Source organism: Bombus impatiens, unplaced genomic scaffold, assembly GCF_000188095.3.
Source record: "Bombus impatiens unplaced genomic scaffold, BIMP_2.2 scf_0049, whole genome shotgun sequence".
NCBI classification, from domain to species: domain Eukaryota; kingdom Metazoa; phylum Arthropoda; class Insecta; order Hymenoptera; family Apidae; genus Bombus; species Bombus impatiens.
This window is the reverse complement of record NT_176468.1, coordinates 107,179-127,316: the sequence shown is the minus strand read 5'-3', so window position 1 is coordinate 127,316 and position 20,138 is coordinate 107,179. Positions and strand designations below refer to the sequence as shown.

The following is a 20,138-nucleotide window of genomic DNA, read 5'->3' as shown; positions in this document are numbered from 1 at the left end:
CGATTTTCTCGAAAACAAAGCCTCAAATGAAAAATTTGTATTCTATATTTTCGACTTCTTTTTTCGCGTAGAATCACCCCCTTTTCGCTTGTACCACCAGTTACCAACCACCCTGTATATGTACAGAGATTTCTAACTAAACATAGATTTCATTGACATATTACATAAATATTATAATAAATATTTCATTTTGGATCGTTACCACATTTTTACATGTCATTTGTACTTTATATTTTTGGAAATTTAAATTCTCCATGAATATGATTAATTAAAACAGAAGGTCTTCCTCCATTCTTCCTAAATCACTGGTGCAAACCGACTTACGAAACAAACGTTGCTTTGGACGTAAGACAAAGAGAAGTCGAAAATATAGAATAGAAAGTTGTCGTTCGAGGCTTTGTTTTCGAGAAAATCGATTTTGAATTTTCGCTCGGTACGCGTGCGGTACGTTATAAAGGATCTCACTGTTCACGTACCGAGCGAAAATTCAAAGCCGATTTTCTCGAAAACAAAGCCTCAAATGAAAAATTTGTATTCTATATTTTCGACTTCTTTTTTCGCGTAGAATCACCCCCTTTCCGCTTGTACCACCAGTTACCAACCACCCTGTATATATATGTAAAAATATGTTGCCTATCCAGAATTATGTATTCACTGCAACGTTCATGTAACGAAAGAAATTTCTATTTACATTCCATCCGCGCCTCTTTAGTTATGCTTTTATGCACTTACGAGAGATTTAACGGTGCAAATATGTACAGAATACAAGTACAGTATATTCTGGTTATACTAATTAGTACGTAAAATAATTCTCTATCTAGATTCCAATTATCTCTTAATTAAGTGCAGAAAATACGAGTTTGCGTAAATATCCGCAGTCCAATTACGACCATACAAATATCAATGTTTATAAATACCGACAGTTTAATAACCAGATAACACATATTTTTGTCAATTTCTATTTTTACGAATATAATTAGAAACACGTGATCTGGCTACATTGCTTTACTTATTAAATAATATAACGAGTACTATACCTTTAATATTTCCTATATTTTTCCATCATTTCCATGCATTTTATGCATTTTTCCATCTACAAATTTTCTATATAAATACACGATGATCCGCTGTATAGCGCCAACTAATATCAAGCTACTTGATATACTTCAGCTACACAAAGTATTCGCACGTATTCTTATTCTGTAACGAACCTTTTCTTTCTTCTTTTACCAAGCTTTATATCTTCTTACATTTACATCTTTAAATTATCAAATTTTTGTAATCGTATTAAATGTGTCATCAGATGGTACGAAATGTGATATACTTAGACCTACTTAACTATTACGTAAATACTATAATAAGTACAACGGTGTGCCAATACCTTTTGTATTCACTGTAAAGCAGATTCGCGTCTGCAAAGTTTCCCGATTATTCTGTTTCCGTTTTCCTCATATCGAAACAATAGGTCGACGTTTGTTTGCGTTTTTCCTATCGTTTCATCTGCGGTTCAGGTTAGACTGCTGACGCTGTTAAAGTAGTTCAACGCTTATTTCTAAGTATATTCAACTGTGATTCGAGTTTACTCGGGGCTAGTACGCGTTGCTTTCTTTCTTCTTTTTATTTCCTCGTTGTTTTCTGTTGTCGTTTGCTGTTTCCTCGCTGCTTTTTCATTTCGTCGCCGCTTTCCCGCAGCAACCGTGGTTTATTTCAGCGGAATTTTCACTGGGACAGTTACCTCTCGGGCACGGGTGGTCGCGTTTTTGTTGAAAAGATTTTAATTTTTCTGCGGGAATATGATAGTTCTTTGTGGACCATTGAGAGAGATTTTTTTCTTCCAGGCTTTCTTTCCTTCGCTTCTTTATGGTTTGCTGTTTTAATTAGATGGAGGTTGGTTATTTTGTATTCATTGTAGCCAGTTCTTGCGCGACAAAAGATTCTTCGCTTGCTCCTATCATATCCTTTCACGCTAGCTGTTTCACAATAGCCAAATGATTGAGGTGTTTTCTTGCGAACGACCTCAGGTAGCATAAATGCTTGTAACACTATATTCTCGGATTGTTCCGTACAACTTCGAGCATAAGTGTCTTTGCGTCTTCGAAATATCGTTTGAAGAGTTCTTTCTCGATGGAATACTCCGAGTTGTTCTATTTACATACATTAAATTTATCTATCTACATTAAATTTCGAATTTTAATAGAAAACAGCCGTTTAATAGCTCGTTTACCAGTTATTAATTTTCTTCTTTCTTGGCAAAAAGATTTTCAGTGCTTCTCGAATTATTTCTTTTTATTTGAACAGCAAAGGACCATCTTTCTTCTATTTGCAATTTTATTCGAAAGTATGTTTGCATAATAGTATTTCTACGGATTATTTTGTATGCCGCTGAATTAGTAGTTTGATTAATGATCAGGATTATCATATGTATTTGGCTATTGGAATGTCTTTCGAAGGGAAAGACTGGAAACTGACAATTTAGCATAAAGTATAGATAATTTCTATGATAAATGAATCATTGATAATCCAAGTTCAACGTATTTGAAATTTAGATACGACATATTTCAGATTTATATCTTTATTTGAATAACCAATATTACGCATTACTCTTAGAGCAACTCGTACTGTTTATGTTATTTACTTGGAAGTAAAAAGAATATAATTTACATTTGAGACTGTCTCTTTATAATTTTTTACTCCATTTGTTATTATTGTAGTCTACGATGCATGAAATGTCTGATTATAGCAGTCCTTACAAATTACGTACACGACTGATGATTGACTATTTACATTAAAGTAATGTGTAACACATTCATCACGTCAATGAAAAGTAATGAATTTTCAGATTGATTATTCATAATCATAACGAACAAGATTATGCAATATTATTCAACGGGAGAAAAATATTGAATAACCTTTTTCACTATCCTGGTTATACAGGGTGTCTGGTAATTAATGGTACAATCGGGTGGTGAGGCGATTCTACGTGAAAAAACAAGTGGAAAATGTAGAATAAACTTTTTTCATACGACGCCCCATTTCCGACAAAATCGAGTTTAAAAATTTGTCGGCTATACTTGGACTTGGCTAATTCCGGACTGAACGAAAGTAAATATAATCGACCACAGGTTAAACTGGATGGAAAAATAAGTGAAAAATATAGAATAGAATTTTTCCATAAGGCTCTCTGTTTTCGAGAAAAATATATTTGAAAATGTATCGCGCGTGTGCAATAGATCGACTAATAGCTAAACACGTGGAAACGAGGTTTCAAACGAAAACATTTCATTTTATTTTATATAATTTTATTCTATTTTCAAAATATTTTTAGTCGGTACATAGCCAAGTCTACAAATTTTCAAACTCGATTTTCTTGCGAACGAAGCTTTATACGAACCAATCTTATTCCACGTTTTCCACTTATTTTTTCACGTAGAATCACTCTGTACAGAGTTGTGCCACCAGTTACAGGACATCCTGTATACAGGGTGATTGGTAACTGGTGGTACACGCGGAAAGGGGGTGATTCTACGCGAAAAAAGAAGTCGAAAATATAGAATAAAAATTTTTCGTTTGAAGCTTTGTTTTCGAGAAAATCGACTTTGAATTTTCGCTCGGTACGCGTCAGATCGTTGTCTCGATGGAAAAATTAAAAAAAAAATTTTTATTCAATATTTTCGACTTCTTTTTTCGCGTAGAATCACCAGTTACCAACCACCCTGTATATACACACAATCGTATAATATCTTAATAATTCCATCGTATCGTACGAATTTTATTTTCCAACATTTTATTGCAAACAGAATGAAATTTCCGGGACCTTCTATCATCGTACAAGAAATCCCTCTATAACCTACATAATTCACGAACAACCCTAATTCACGAAATAAATCTCTTTTAAACAAGCGGAAATTTCATCGCCAATCTTTTTATCTTTGTTTCTCGTGTTCGAAACATTTCGCTCGTCGAGGGTTGCTGCTTTTTCAATGCAATGCAATTTCTATGCAGGAGGATGGTTAAAGGTTTGCGGACTGTGACGTTTCGATGAGAAAATGCCACGATGCTGCGGCGCGTCTTTGGTATCCGTCATGGGCGGCGAGGGGTCTCCGCAAAGTCTCGGTTTGCAGATTCAGGACGGTCAGTAATTAACGATAATTGTCTATTAGTTCTACTTGCGTCCCGTTTCTGCGAACGTTTGCGTACTTATCGTGTCTCCTGTGCAACGAGTGGGGATGGGTGTTTCCATGTGAATTTACAGAGGGTTGAGTTTATGTATTTTGGTTGAATGAGAAATAACTGGATTTTCTGTTATATCATGAACCTGATCGTCTGCTGATATCCGTTTTATTAGGTTTATTTGTTTGAACCGTGGTAATTTTATTTATTATTTTATGTTACGTGTAATTTAACTGCATGGAAACAGACAGTGTTTGTTAACTAATCAATCAACTAACTAATTAACTAATCAATTAACTAATCAATTTTAATTAGTCAACGACTAATGAGTCGTGCAGTTTTATGGATATTACTGGATTTATTGTGTCTTTTCCACGAGTAGCAAGGATAGTTCGTGACCTCTTTGTAATAAAATGTCGAAAGATACGAAGAAATTTGTTGCATATTTTTTACCCAAAAAAAAAAAAAAAAAATACAAAAATATATGGACAAAATATATACACGTGTTGTGGGAAATGAGTGACTGATTATTAGGATCGAACGAACTTTACTGGTGTACTACAGTGGCCGTTACTTTTTATTTTCCATTATCGTTGTATTATTTAATTTGTGTTTCAATTGGTATTGTATCGTAAAGAAAAATAGATTTTGTAATGCAGAATCATATCGATATATTGTCTTCGTATTTAACACGTTCACTGTTGGACGAATTTTTATTCGCTATGTTACACACATACTAACAAATCCTTTTCACCTAAAATCTATTTTCTGTATGGTATAATGTCGTGTACCGTATTATAATGCATTTCTTACTAACATACACGTTGTAATTTTGAAATTTCCAAGAAATGTTAGAAGTGCCTATTATAACTTTTCAATTTCCAAATTTCGGGAAAAAAAGAAACGAAAAGTCGAGAGAAGCATTGCGATCTCCAAAAAGTAAAAAAAGACATATATATACACACACACACACACATGCGAAAGTATTGTAGTTTCCAAAAAGTAAAAAAAAAAAAAAAGAAAAAGTAACAAAACACACAGATGCATTTTGTAGTTCCTAAAAAAAATACAGAAAATAAATGTAGGTTTCAGCTTTTTATACATTTCAAGTTTCTAAAAAAATACGTATGTATTTGTACTTGTGTGAGTCCCATTTGAAAAGAAAACACGAGAAATACATATAAGCATTGTGATTCTTAGATTTTCAAAAATCAATAGATACTAAAAATACAGCTGAATATTTCGGCAACGTCACGCACACCATAAAAATGTAGTTCTTAAAAATATATTTCTTCCTCCTCCTCTTCTTCTTCTTCATTCTCTCGACTATTTCGATGCATGTGTTTAAACGCGTAAGCAAACAAGCGTTTGTTTTTCTGAATTTTTCCAGGCAATCCTCGAAATAAAACAGCCTTAGCACCTGGCCACAGTTTGATGGACTGGATTCGATTGGGAAACTCCGGCGTCGATTTAACCGGCGTTGGTGGAGTTCCACGTGTCGTAACTTTGTCCGAACTGGCCACTCACAATAAGCAAAACGACGCTTGGATCGCGATTCGAGGTAGGTTTTTTTTTTTAAAACATGCTCCTAAAAAAATTCGCCTCCCGTAAAATATCAGAATTTCTATTTCAATTTTTCAATTTCGTCTTCCCTTTAATCACACTGTCCGAGTATTTAAATATTAAATGTACGTATTCGACTGTTTAATTTCTGACTGTAATTGAGTTTAAATTTAAATTGTAATTGAATTTGAATTTAAATTCCTAGAATCTATAATTTTCGAAATATTTCAATTCCCCGTTTCTCACATCCACAGCCTTTTAACGATCTAAATTCAAAGTCCTGGAAATCTATAGCCTTCGAAGTAAAAATCCCTTGGTTCTCCAAATTATAATCCTCGAAACAGCTAAATTCTCATGCAATTTTCAAATTTTCTCGTTCGCTCACAACCAACGGTTCGTTCATTAAACAGCAGAATCTACTCTCCGTTAATGTGATTGCTCGTTAATCCCATTTCCACGAGCAAGAGTCGTTGCCTCGGACGTACACAGTTTCATTGGGATTAAATCGAAGAAATGAAAATCAATGGCCGCAGAAACGTGATCGCATTTTAAAGGCGATGCGATATCGCTTTCGACGCCACTTCCTCTGGAAATTGGCTTTAAGAGCGTTCGTAATGACAGAGTCGCCGAGGATGTCTTTGCCTGGGAAACTAAGTGCTAGATGTTACGTAAAGTAAGAGAATCCGGGCCAACGTGATATTAAGGAGAGACTCTCGTCTAACATCGATAAAAGCGTGTGATTTTAACGAATTAATTTTTTTTTTCTTTAAGACCGACTACCAATTATCTATATGCAATTAGACCTTGTTGGGATGAAAACAGATAGTCTTGAAGTACAAATGTAATTCTCGTGTCTCAGTTCTTCTTACTGTTTATTGTATATTGCGCGAGTGCTGTGGATTATCTTTGACAATATATCAGTTGTTGGCGTGCAGTGCAACATCCGTCACAGTCACCAGAATGCAGCTCCTTAAAGTTAGATATTTCTGTTTCGACCTATTTTTGCAAGAAGAATATGAACAATTGGAAAAGTTCTAGCGTTTAGAAGAGAAACTTGCTCTTCTTGGCGGACCAGTTTAGTTTCTATCGCTTAAAAGAATATTACAAATAAATATTTATGGTTCAATCCCAGGAGAAATTTGATTGATCAATCAATCAATCAGCCTTTTCAGTTATCGTACACGCCAGTTTAAAAGCTTATTGAACGTGTCAGATTAAGAAGTTGATAGACGATAAGAGGAATTGAAATGAAAAAAATTACATTTGCAAGGCAATGTGCCATTTAACTTTCAGTTTCTACTGTAATTGCTAGTTAGCGTAAAAAAATTCATAAAAATCATTCGTCTTTGTCGCTGCTATAGGACAATCTTCCCTTAGACTTAGACTATTTTAAGTCGAGTTTTAATTCAGTCGAGTTTCTTTTCTGCTACTACGTACAGTCGGTCTTGAAAATATTCGATACGCTAGCATAAGTTTGACTTGTGTCTGAAATGAATGCAGATAAAACAATAAAAATATCTTCATGAAAGTGTATTGAAGTCTCGCGTATAGTTGTGAGAAAGCAGAAGAAAATATTTCTCATTCGGACAATCTATAAATTAACGTGAAAAAATATCGAAAAGTCAAAGTTACGTTAGTGTCTGAATATTTTCCACACCGACTGTATTTCCTTTCATTACATTTCATGAAAATATTGCCAATTTATGTATAAAAAAATAACGTTTGGACACTTTAGTTTTTTTCGTTGTGAATCTTCTAAAGCCCAACATTTTCGTCAAATAACTTTCTTTACAATTGCTATTATATGATATGAATAACTGGGCTGCAAAGTTTCATGCAAATTTATATTTTTGAGAATATAAACCAGAATATATAGAACATTGGTAGAAAATTGCTTGACTTGCCAAGTTATTTACATTTACATCTCTAAATCTCCTACAAATCTTCATTTTACAAAACATTATTAAATCATGAAATTGATTCATTTCCTAAATTCCTAAAACAATTATATATGTATATATGTACATACAATTTTGATATTATAAATAACAAATAACTTTATAAATATCATAATGTACGGTTGGCAACGTATATTTGACGATTTCAATACCACAGTCACAATATATTTTTTAATCCCTTTTTTTTTCAAACAAATAAAAAATATCTTCTCTTGCCGTTAAGAATATGAAATTTTTATTAATTTTATTACAACATGTTCCTAAAATATTCCGACATTTGTCTTTATTCCATAATCGCCGTGTAGATTAATTGGTTGGTAGAAAAACGCCTTCTTTGGAAACAAGAAAATAAGCGACAGTCACGAGAGGCAAGGAATAATATAGGTCAACGTCGAACGCTTTTAGTTTGATTAAAATTTACTTTTTCCCCACCATCGTACGACATCCAATCGTGCAATATTTATTCTATACCCGTCACAAATCCTATTTTAATTCTACCTATGTTCGCCGGTATATTTTTTGCCATCATGATCTCGCATATTAGATGAGGCATGAGTCAGGCAATTTCTAGGGAATAGAGGAAGTACGAAGAAATAATCCAAATATTAAGTAGCATGATCGAATAGTAATGAAAGAAACAGGCGATCGATAATTATGGTTGGGGAAAACATCAACATTGTTGAATTTCTGTTTTATATTGCTTTTTATTAAAATGATGTTATTTTACTTGTATTTGAAGTTTCACTTTAGTTCGACATTCAAGAAATTTTCGTATTGTTCTTTGTCATTGACTTATTGGATCGATGATTTATTAAACAAATTTATGTTTCAAACGTCCGAAGAAAATAAACGTCGAACGTGACAACTGTGAAAAATTGATCGCGGACTACAAATGTTACATTGCAGTTATTTTTATGCAGCAATAGTTAGTTTGAATTAGAGAAAGGAACGTGAATGACAATGAGAGAGTTGTGTATTTTAAAGTAAAAGCAAAATGACTTAAAGTTTACATAACGTGGGATTCTTACACTCTGTGTCCTCGTTAATCAACTTGAAACCTCTATGTTTTGTATTTTTATAGCATCAATTTTTTGTAATCGTACGAAAATGCTATTTTGAACGATACGAAATTTTATATATTTTATATATATTTTTAGATACAGTAATTATAAAAATTACTTGCAAGTAGCTTTATACTTCAATAAATATTCTATTTTTTAGCTTTGATTATTTTTTAGCCCTATAGTACCAGATTTTTGTAATTATACGAAAGTGCTACTAAACGATACTAAATTTAATATATTTGAACTCAATTAATTACTCTGTAAATGCCATAAAAAACACAGCGTCAATATGCCAATACCTTCCGTAGCCACTGTGAGTTAACGCAATAAAAAAATAAAAAATAGATGAAACTACACCATCCGCGATGTCACCGTGAAACGCGTCCTCGCTACGATCTAGCAAACAAAATACATATTCTCTCTCTCTCTCTCTTCTTAATTTCCTGCCATTTCAAATTACCAAGCATAATTAAAAAAAAAAAAAAAAAAAAAAAAGAGAAAAAAAAAAAAAAAAAAAAAGACAAAGCTACCGCAACGTAAACGCTAAACATTCAAAAGAACTTAAACTTTCTTAAACTAAGAACGTACACTTTCAAAAAAAATTTAACAATTTACGCAATGGTTAGTATCGAAAAATTAAAATAGCTAATAACGAAAAGCAAGTTGAACACAGAATCGGCAACTAAATGATTGCGGATTTTCTCATGAAATGGTAATGACAAATTTGTAGAGGTTTATCTGTAGAGGATGGTTGATCGGTGAGGTTTAATGGACGAAATCGTTCGTTATTGAAACTGTCGAATATATTTAAAATGATAAATCAGTATACAGATAATGTTCGTAAACACGCTCGTACTAACCGATTCGCTAAGACAGCTAACGATTCGTTAATTAGATTGCCGATAATTCGTTGATAACTGGTTGATAACTGATCGACAACTGACTGTAAATTCCGCAATCACTTAGTTGCCAATCCACATGATAATATCACTGAAATAACAAATAATTAATAGCAACTCGATAATAAAACAAGCTCTCTTAATTAACTCCGCAGGGATCGTTTTCAACGTGACACGTTACATGGACTTCCATCCAGGAGGAGTCAACGAATTAATGAGAGGCGTTGGAAAAGATGCCACGAAACTTTTCGAAAACGTAAGTGCAACGATATCCGACTATCCATCGGATCAACGGTACGATCTATCGTTGATCGACGATTATTTTTACGTACCCATAGATCGTTCGTTGCAGGTGCACGCTTGGGTCAACTATCAGAGCATCCTTCAGAAATGCGTGGTCGGAAGGCTGAGCCGTGGCTCGGTGAGCGGTACCACCGCGTCGTCGCCGACGGAAAATGCTGCCTCGAGTACGAGCAATTGTTCGTCGGCGACGTTGAACCTGATAACAAGTTGCACAAGTGAGTAACTAACGCGACATCGATCCTGCCCGCTTGTGTCTCGCCGATGGCGAAACAAGGAACGAGCGTCAGGCAAACCTTGATGGCTCTTTTCATGGAAAATTGTGAATGCAAAGAAAACAAAAATATATGTATATAAAATAAATATATATATATATATATATGTAGATATGGCTTTTAAAGTGGCTTCATGCCGTTTATAGAGAAATTGAAACGTTAAAGTAGTTGAATGCAAACTATGTTTGTGAGCTGTTGGAAAGGATGTAAGCACCTAGATGAAGAGACTTGCGGGTCTGTGTTAAGAGAAAGATATCAAGGTTTTGGTATACTCTATAAAAGTATTTATCTTTGTTGGAATGTTTATTCAATTCTCAAGGGTGGATTATTATATTATGGTTGAGAGATAAGTAGAAATGATGGAAATTTGTGATTATTTAATATAAAAAATTTATTATTAAAATCATTTGGTCGATATAGAAACACAAGTTTGTTTAGTTATTCAAGGATAATAACAAGATTAAGGATAATAATAATAATAATAAGGATAAGATCTTGATAATACATGTTTATCTGTATTTATTGTTAGTTACGTTTATCATACTGTATATTGTTAGTTTGAAACTAAATTGTTGTAAATGATTTTTAAACAGACGCGAACGTTCATCGTATGTAAATATTATATTTATACTTATTATACTTGTCTCTTTCTGTGAGAGAAGACCCGAGCGAGTTCTTAGCAATCTTCAGATTGCTTATATATTGGGGTATATATTTGGAGTGAATGTTCGGTTACGAAAGGCTATATTTTATTGGAATGTTTGGATTACTGGTGAGTTTATAGCGAACGTTAACTCTTTAAATGTAGATCATGTGGTTTAGTTACATTGGACAATTTTACATAACACGCTCCATTATATATTTTGTCTTATACTAGAAAATGGACCAAGTGTTCGCTCTTTGATGGTTAAAGATTCTCGTCTTAAAATTAAAATTGAGATCTCGTTTTCAATACACGCTTCGACAAATTGAGGAAGTGCTAAAGTCTTTTTTAATGTCGACATTTATATATAGACAAATGATGAATTGTGTAGCGAACGAATTGTTAATAAATTATCGTAGGAAATAGTGCGAAGGAAGGTTTTGAAAGAAGAAGAGAATAAATAGAAACTGTTATTATGGAAGGGATGTTGGAAGAAGAGTAGCCGTGTTTGATTGATCGACAAGAAATACACAACAAGAGAATAATTAGAACGTATTGATTTTCAGCTCATAGTGTGAACCAAGAAAACGTATCAGACGCTAATTTATTGAATATAAAAATGGAGTGGAGGCAAACACCCATCACGTTCATATTGTTTTATCCAACGCCGCGCAATTATCCAAACATGTGCTATCAATTAACAAGGATAAACGATTCGAAACTGGCATACAAATTATGTTTCGGGAGCAACGTAGTAATACAGGAGTTGGAATTAACAGGAGAAGTAGAATGGCCACCGGTCTGCTTCAGAGATTTGGAAATGAGGGAGGTAATGTAACTGAAAAGCTGTTGTTTAATTAATGAAAAATTTCAGATATTGATTTCTACTTTTTGCGTTATGTAGATGACTTTTACGTTTACGAAGCGGAAGGTAGAGTTATGGAAATCTTACGGTACTCAAACGGTATTGAGGGAGACGAATATGGATAATCGAATGTACACAGAATACGAAGTACTTGCGAACATACTGCTTTCTAAGTTAGTTCATCTGTTAGTCGTGCGAGCAAAAGACTTCTTGCAAATTATACCTATTGGCAGGCACGTAGAAGTCAAAATGAACGTCATGGGTGAATATCATCCTTTTCCTTTTCGCTATTTAAAATCCCTAATTCATTGATCGACTAATTAAGTGAATTTAGAAACGTAATTAAAATGGCACGGTAATTCTCATAACAGCTACAGAACAGCCACAATCGAAACGAATATCTTTAAATCATTCTTCTTCTATTTATCTGAACTGTAATACTGTAATAGTTTCTATATTATTAATATCAAAGACGTTCAAAGTATTTTCATCGAAGAGATTGCTTTACCCTTCAAGTAACTTGAAAATTGCTATAAAATTAGTTATTCGCGTCATTCTTCGCAGTAACTATTTTCGTAGCCAACTTACCTTATCGAAATGTAAATGTTTTATCAAAATAGAATCTTGCAACATTCTTTCATTTTTATATTGGTTCGTACAATCATATTTGTTGTAACAGTGCATCGATCGATGAAATAACTATCGATTTTACTCGCTAATCTATTAATTCTGTGTCGTCTACGTTATACAATATTTAACAAACTATAGTAAAGATTTAGCCAATTCCATCTTTGCATGATAGATAAAAAGTCCTCGAGGAAAGTACGCAAGAAACTATGAGATATTTCGTTTTAGGGACGGAAGTATCGCGATTGTACACGCCTGTCCCACCGTGCCTTCATCCGGACGATATGGCGCCAAACTACAAGTCTGATTGCCTGTGTTTCATGATCAAGAAATACCCGAGTGGCGCTTTGAGTCCGTCCATAACCGCTCTTCAGATTGGTCAGACCTTTCTTGTGAGCAATGCTTTAGGTGACTTCATGACAGAACCCTATGATATCTATACTATGTATCATTTGATCGCTGGTGGCACCGGTTTGACAGTGTTACTTGGCATCATACAGCAAGCTTTGGCCAGAACCTGTGTGTCAGTATCTTTTTATCTACAGGGCTTCTGAAAATCTAGTTTCCCAAACGTACTTTCTGAAGACATGTTGCATAACAAGGCATGATAATATTTCTTGCGAATTTGCCACGTTTTAGAGATTTTGCGACTATGAAATGGCCATTTCGTTCAAAGTAATACCGAATTGCTTTTTTACTTTTAGTTGAATTTTAGTTAGGAGAAGCTTATTGGTAGCAATAGCGTTATTTATTGTACCAACCGTACGTTTCAGTGGTTTAGGATCTAAAACATAGTATAATAAGATTCCAAGAGTGCAGAAAATATGCAAAAGGATATTATTATAATACGAAAGTAGGTTTAGTAAACCATTTGTGAAAGAAAGTCTAAATGTTGATATTTGGCTTCCTGAATTTTGATAACGTTACTTCCTATGCAATTCTTATCGAATATCGATAGTTTAATCGAGTGTGACTAAGCTTTCCAGTTAATAGATGAGATGTAATAATGTATAGATATATAATCCTTGCGCATGTTTTTAATTTAATAATTTATGAAATGCTGCAGAAGAAGCATAAACTTACTCAACTTCAACAAGGACGAAGATAACATGTTTTACGCGAAGGAACTGGAAAAGGCTAGCACAGACGGCAGGTGAGTAGATTATTTTGGATTTGTCTTTTCATTCTCTTCAAATGGGACATCTGTACGTTGCAGATTAAAAGTTACACATATCCTTTCACAAGCCGCAGACACCTGGAAAGGCAGACGCGGCTCGTTATCTGATTATTTATTAGAGGAACTAATTGGAACAGGTAAAAATAATGCATTCGTCTATACGTGCGGGCCTGCAGGATTCATACAGTCTGCAAAGAAGTAAGAATAAGGACGGTTTACTATTCTATTTTCGAATTATCTCTGGCTATGATATTTAAAATGTACAAAAATTTCATAAAATAAGAGAATAGCATGAATTTTGCAAATCATAGAAAGAAGCATAGGTCGAATAACGTTTGTCTTTGATTTATTTTTTATTAATTGCGTGTATGTTTTTCAGTTTACTTCGAAAACTCAATTGGAAGCCGTGCCAAACGCACGAATTCGAAGATTAGCTGTACTCATCGAAAGCATACTCCATATCTTTTGATACCAAATGTTGGAACATTGGCAAACGTATGGAAACAATTACGTGTCGTACCGTTGAATTTTTAAAAAGAATCTTTTGGATACTTTTATTCCTATTTCCGCCCACAATCTCAGATTCGTGCGTGTAAGTTTATCAGGGAATCGAGTGGCAAATATGTAACAAAAAAAAAAAGAAGAATGTTTGAAGAAATAGAATTTTTTTTTATAGAAGTATTTTTTATGAGATTTCGTTTGATAAAATTTTTCTATGAAATTTATATTTAATTTCTTATCGAAAGATGTAGAATTTCTTTTCAAGAAGTAGTAGATCTTTCAATTTTTAATGTTACTGTCGAAATTAATTTAGAAGATAATTCTATAAAGATTAATTATCTATTGTGTATTATCTATTAAAGATTGTGTATCTATATAAAATATTGCAGCAAAGTTAATTATGATTTTGTTTCTTTTGTGAAATAGTGTCGTCTTCCGTTTCAATAATTCACTCGATTTGACCGCAATACGCAAAAGCAAACACCTGTATATTTGTACTTACTATGAGTAAGTAGACGCGCATACTTTGTACCATATCTACGAATTTCGAAAAAAAAAAAGAACAAGAAATGAAAAAAAGAAACAATAGGAGTAAGGGTCACGGATGAAAGTCTTTGAAATCTACGGGACGAGCCATAGATGTAATTCCTATATGGTTCGCGAATAACAAATTATTTTTACAAACGTCGTCTTTTAATCTATCATCCAGAGAGTTGTATTTTGAACAATTTATCCGGGAACATTAACAAGTATTTTCAGACGTAGGTCAATTCGAAACGATCATGGTGCTATTTCTTAAAACGAACCGAAACAAACATCTCACAACCATAATTTTTAAATTCCCAGTCTGCATTTTATATAGAAACATTTTAACCAGATTTTTATTTCCTGCATAATAAACTGCAGTCCCCTGTGTCTATCGAATTAGAATCCCTTGCGAGATTTGAATATTTTTTACTTGTTAGTAATAAATTAAATAAATTAAATAGTTGACAGGCTTTCTGCAAAAAGCTATATATATATATATATATAACTTTTATTACACAATATGATAAATTGAATAAATCGTGGCAGAATTTTAATCCTAAAATTTGAATATTATCTACGTTTGAATTAATAATTACAATTCTTAATAAATCTTCTACGTAGAGTACCATTTGCATATGTTTATAGATGTTTTCTTTAGGAAGTTGTTCAATTGTTATGTATACAGAATCGTCCACGTATTTAGTAATAATTATTTGGACAATCAAAAATAATCTGTTTATTTATCCTGCACAGTGTGCATACGATACGATATATCGTTTGACGAGTGGAATAATTTGCGTACGTAGTTCTAATTCGATAGCCAGGTACTGTGAAGTGATTAAAGCATCATGTTGGGCTTTCCTTTGGAAATAAAACACGTGGCAGATAGGGGCCTTAGAACTCTGGGTGAAAACTCTAGAATCGTTACCAATAAAATGGCCTAATCGCAGAAACGTTTTAAAATTAACAGCATAACGCAAAAGTACCAGAACCATAGTTCTTCGATTTTTCATAAAACTGAAGAAGATTTACGATAAGTGAGTGGATTGGAAAGATGGGGAAGATCGAAGAACTTTTGCAAGTAATTTTTACCGATCACGTGTTTTCAGATTCGAGCGTGTACGATTGTTTCATTCGAAGTTGGCCGTGTTTGAAAGAGGAAAATATAGTGTCTCGTAGTTTGCTGAACGACACGGATAGTTTTATTCAAAACATACTCGAGTACGGACCATTTTCTGCATTTACGTACATGTTAAATACGCCTATGTGTATGTATATGTGTGTATGTACATAGTTGTTACCAGAAATAAATGAATATTTGATGGCTCCTTGTCTTGTCGTGTTCCTCTTTTCTTTTCATATTTTTCTCCGCTTTCTTTTATCCTTTGAAACTTCTGTCATAGCTTCAGCAGTCTTTCTACTTGGCAAACGAACAGAGGAATACCATGTTCTTTTATCTCTGGAAGTTCTACGACAGCTTTCTTTGTCTTTTCATTCAGAAATTGAACTGACGAATCTGTTGGTATTTGAAGATTTGAATGTAGGAAATTTCATTTTAAATGCAACTCGACGTCATAAAGATTCAATGTGAATAAATTTTAGCTTAAATAATGATAGATGAAGCTTCAGCAATTTTAGAATTTACCATATATTTATTATATCCTAGAGAATACTTGGTGGAAAGAAGGATCTTCAAATTTCTGCAAATTCTACTATTGTGAATTCTACTCCAATTATATAAATTGCTTGCTCCTTGACATTTTCGCATAAATGAAATTTTACTATCCTACAATACTCCAGAAATTATATATTTAACACGAATCCCTCGCTATTAATTATCATCTCTGCATCCAAATTCATTTGATCTTCTAATTGCTTCAAATAATAAAGTACCGATAATTCCATTAAACATAAACATCAGCAGATTGATCTACCACCAAAAGCAAAATATAATTGACACTATCACCATGAATGTACTCAAGAGAATTGATAGAAAAGAATACCATTTTTGTTAATAAAAGAATGAACTAACTACTTAACGGATATGTTAGGCAAAGAGTATCATTTTTGCATTTCATAAAAATGCATATTTTATATTAACCACAAGGGAAATAAATATCTAAACAGAGTATCATTTTCCAAGAGGTTCATTTCATAAAAATGTATATTTTATATTAAACACAAGTAAAACAAATACCTAAAAAGAATATCATTTTTATATAATTTATACTGTACTTTGTGTTGAACAGAAGTAGAACAAATACTTCTATAAATAAATATTAAAAATAGTTCAATATTAAAACAGTAAATAAATGTGGGGGTGGGGGTGGGGGTGGGAGAGAGGAATTTAAAACTTTCCAAAATTCGTCCTCGCATCTCGCCAAGCCTTTCCACACTCCAATTGTAATTTACAATAACATGTCTTGCACAAAGCAAAGAGTGTTCACTATTGATCGTGCAAAGTTTTTCGCTGCAACGTGACGTAACTGCATCGGCGAACGAGTGAAGCTTTTTGGCCACAAAAAATGTGTCGCGGCTGATTTTTGGCTTCCAAAGCACCTGACCTTGGAAAGTCGCACTGCGAATTTCTCGCACCATATATCGATGTTCGTGGTCGGAAGCCTACCTCGTGCTTGCCAAGCACATTCTTCCGTTTGTAGGATCGATCAATCTTGGAGAAGAAATTTTCGATAACGAAATTTTTAATTATTTGACAAACTGACGGTAGAAAGTTCAGTGGAAAGCATAGAAGTTATTATTCTCTTCTGCGACGATTATATTCCCAATTATAATTATTGACCATAACATAAACTATAATTATTCCCAAATTTCTGACTCTTCGGCAGGTAGGCAGAAAAATACAAGGAAAGAACGGCAACACATCCAAACCAGCTGGCTGCTGAAGCGAGCAAAACTCTCATAGAAAAAAGAAAACACCCCATTGACCTTGCTAAAGAAATAAAATAGTCAAACTCAAAGATGGTATCCCGTTGGGGGTAGCCACCCGCATTTTATTTAGCAATTAAGTTAGAAAAATCGACCAAATGTCCAGCTGAGCAAAATTGTAAATTACAAATTAAATAATAAAAAAAAAATTTTTTTAACTCGAAAAAAAATTGGTGTTTATTTGACTTTCGTATGGAATTATAACAAATTGTTCTTAAGCTATAAAAAATATAATTAAAGTGAAGAAGGGAAAGTGTTTCCAGTGTCAAGTCTCTTAGTAGACATTACCCTTTAGATTTAAACACTAGATTCAACTACAATCAAACATACGATAATCGCTTATTAAACACGACATAGTACAATGCGAGAAAAATTTACGTATAATTCTCAATGAGAATTGATTGCAAAATTCATCCAAATAAATAAAAAAAGAAGTCTCCTAGTGTTTTTAGTTGCCTTCTTTTAATAGAAACATTTTTAGTTGGCTTTTCGATTAAATTCTCTCGCGTCATCTTAAGGACACCAAACATTGGATCATTCAAGTCGAAAGATATTATGGTTCTTCGATGTTCAACTATACTTGTTATCGAACGAGACAGATAACTTTAGAAAATATGATGAAATATCCGAAAAGAATATTCTATGTAAATATTAAATTGTACATCGTATATCTAAAAATAATTCTTTCTGAAAATGACATTTTATAAATAAATAGCATACACTCCGCGCGATTGTAACATATTTTCAGAAGAAAAGTTACGTGACGCGAGTCATATAAAACTCGTGCACAGATATTCTATTATTTTTGTTGCTTTCGACAATTCAGTTAAATATAATTCCCATGTATGTTTGTCGTAATAAATCGCAGATGACGTTGGAAATACTAACTTTTTTCGGGGTCGGTATTTTAGAACGTGAGACACGAAATCCCATATAGTGTCATGCCCATCCTGTCTTTAAATCAATGAGGATAACGTAATTATCAACATGGTAGTTAATGGAAGGTGATTAGCTAAAAGGCCTATTAAACATGGTTTTGGAATAATGTTGTACCGTAGAGGATGCCATAACGTGGAATGACATAAATCTAACAACCGAAGGAACTTCATTGTCACGAGAATTGAAATAGCGTCGCCACTTTGTGAAATCACCTTCTTCTTTTTTAACTTTCAAACAGACGAATTCGTTGCACGTTCGACGATTAACATCGATGAAATTAATGCAACTAGAAATCTAATTCTCTTCTCTTCCCATAAAAGAAATATTTCAATTAATTAACATTTTTAGTTAATTGTTAGTTCTCATTCCATAGAAATTTAACACGACATATAATATAACAGAATTATATGCTTGAACATGATCGTCAGTGTATTATTATAGGAATATTAGTCATTTTAGCTTAAATTTATATTTAATTTTATTTAATCTCTCGATGAATCGGCTCAAATTTCCAGCTTTAACGGGAAACAAGAATATTTCTGCTTGTTCTCGGAATAGAATATTTATCCTACGTTGACATGCTTCAAATAATAGATTGTACTTTAAACATTATTTTTCAGCTATAACAAGAGTATACTCGAGAGAAATATCAGAAAAACAGACCCTGATATTTGTAGTATTAAGCGATCGATTGCAGCTAATAAAACAGGGCTGGTATTTACTGGTTGGTTTTATCCGATGGAAACGAGCACAATGAAGTAAAAGCAAGTTCAAAGCTTCGACGGAACATCAACCGGTCTCATCCCCTTTCTTCAGAACCGATCGAAGCTTGGCGAAATTTCGTACCAACCTATCGGTTAAGAAAAAAGGGAAAACGAACATAGAAATAGATCGGAGTTTCCGATCGATTTTTGGCTGCATGCCTCGCGTCTCGCATAGACGTTCTGAAGGCTGAAAATTTGTTCAACGATGCGACAAAAATGAAAGAGAACTGTTAAGACATATTAATTGAATTAATAAACCTTTTACTTTGCCTTTTTTGTTTTTTTTTTTTTTTTTTTGAAGTTTATGGAATTTTTACTTTTTTCGTATTAAAGTGTTTTGTTCCAATATTATATTATTCTACGAACCTTCCCTTTTTTTTTTAAATGTCCGATACGAATGGACTTTTTATTTGATAAAAATCGTTTCGAGAAATATTTGATTTGATACTCTCCGGTTTCCCAGAGATTAAAAACAAAATGCAGTTTCAATACACATTTTTCGGCAAATTGCTCGCACCATTTAAATATTGATGATTGCAAATAAAAAATAATATGTGTGAAATATTCTTTTAAGAACTTTACTTGATAGATGGATAGATTTCTTAGATATTATAAAATTATTCAATTATTCTATTACGTTCCATACTCTATTATAAATTGTTAAGATTAATTTTGCATTATTTTTCCTGCAATTTTAAAATAAAGTATAAGAATTTCCTCGTGTTACGCACTTTAAGAATAGAAAATTTAGAGAAAATTATCAATTGTTTTCTGATTTAGAGATTAACAATTTCCGAGCCTTCGCTGAACGATTAAAAAATGTCAGTGCATTTTGCGTGACTGACTGCAACATGAACCTCGTTCCCGTTTCTACTTTCTGTCTTACAGTTTCGTATCGGTATTCGATGTAATTATACTG

The 20,138-nt window shown here is 33.2% G+C and overlaps 1 protein-coding gene across 13 annotated transcripts in view; it reads left to right on the top strand.

Moving 5' to 3' along the window:
• LOC100750182 (cytochrome b5 reductase 4) overlaps nucleotides 1-14,224 on the top strand; it is a 29,126-nt gene extending 14,902 nt beyond the window's left edge. For 9 of the 13 annotated variants that reach the window (XM_012391876.3, XM_033323885.1, XM_012391894.3 and 6 more), the window contains 10 exons: nucleotides 4,003-4,131; nucleotides 5,561-5,731; nucleotides 9,810-9,910; nucleotides 10,007-10,172; nucleotides 11,439-11,701; nucleotides 11,777-11,999; nucleotides 12,593-12,887; nucleotides 13,431-13,517; nucleotides 13,581-13,739; nucleotides 13,921-14,224. In XM_012391876.3, coding sequence (XP_012247299.1) covers nucleotides 4,047-4,131; nucleotides 5,561-5,731; nucleotides 9,810-9,910; nucleotides 10,007-10,172; nucleotides 11,439-11,701; nucleotides 11,777-11,999; nucleotides 12,593-12,887; nucleotides 13,431-13,517; nucleotides 13,581-13,739; nucleotides 13,921-13,975 — 1,605 coding nt within the window. In that variant the 5' untranslated portion in view covers nucleotides 4,003-4,046 and the 3' untranslated portion in view covers nucleotides 13,976-14,224. The remainder of the gene's footprint in view (nucleotides 1-4,002; nucleotides 4,132-5,560; nucleotides 5,732-9,809; nucleotides 9,911-10,006; nucleotides 10,173-11,438; nucleotides 11,702-11,776; nucleotides 12,000-12,592; nucleotides 12,888-13,430; nucleotides 13,518-13,580; nucleotides 13,740-13,920) is intronic. The other 4 variants (XM_033323891.1, XM_033323888.1, XM_033323863.1 and 1 more) reach the window with 2 other exon arrangements.
• The last annotated feature ends 5,914 nt before the right edge of the window (nucleotides 14,225-20,138 follow it).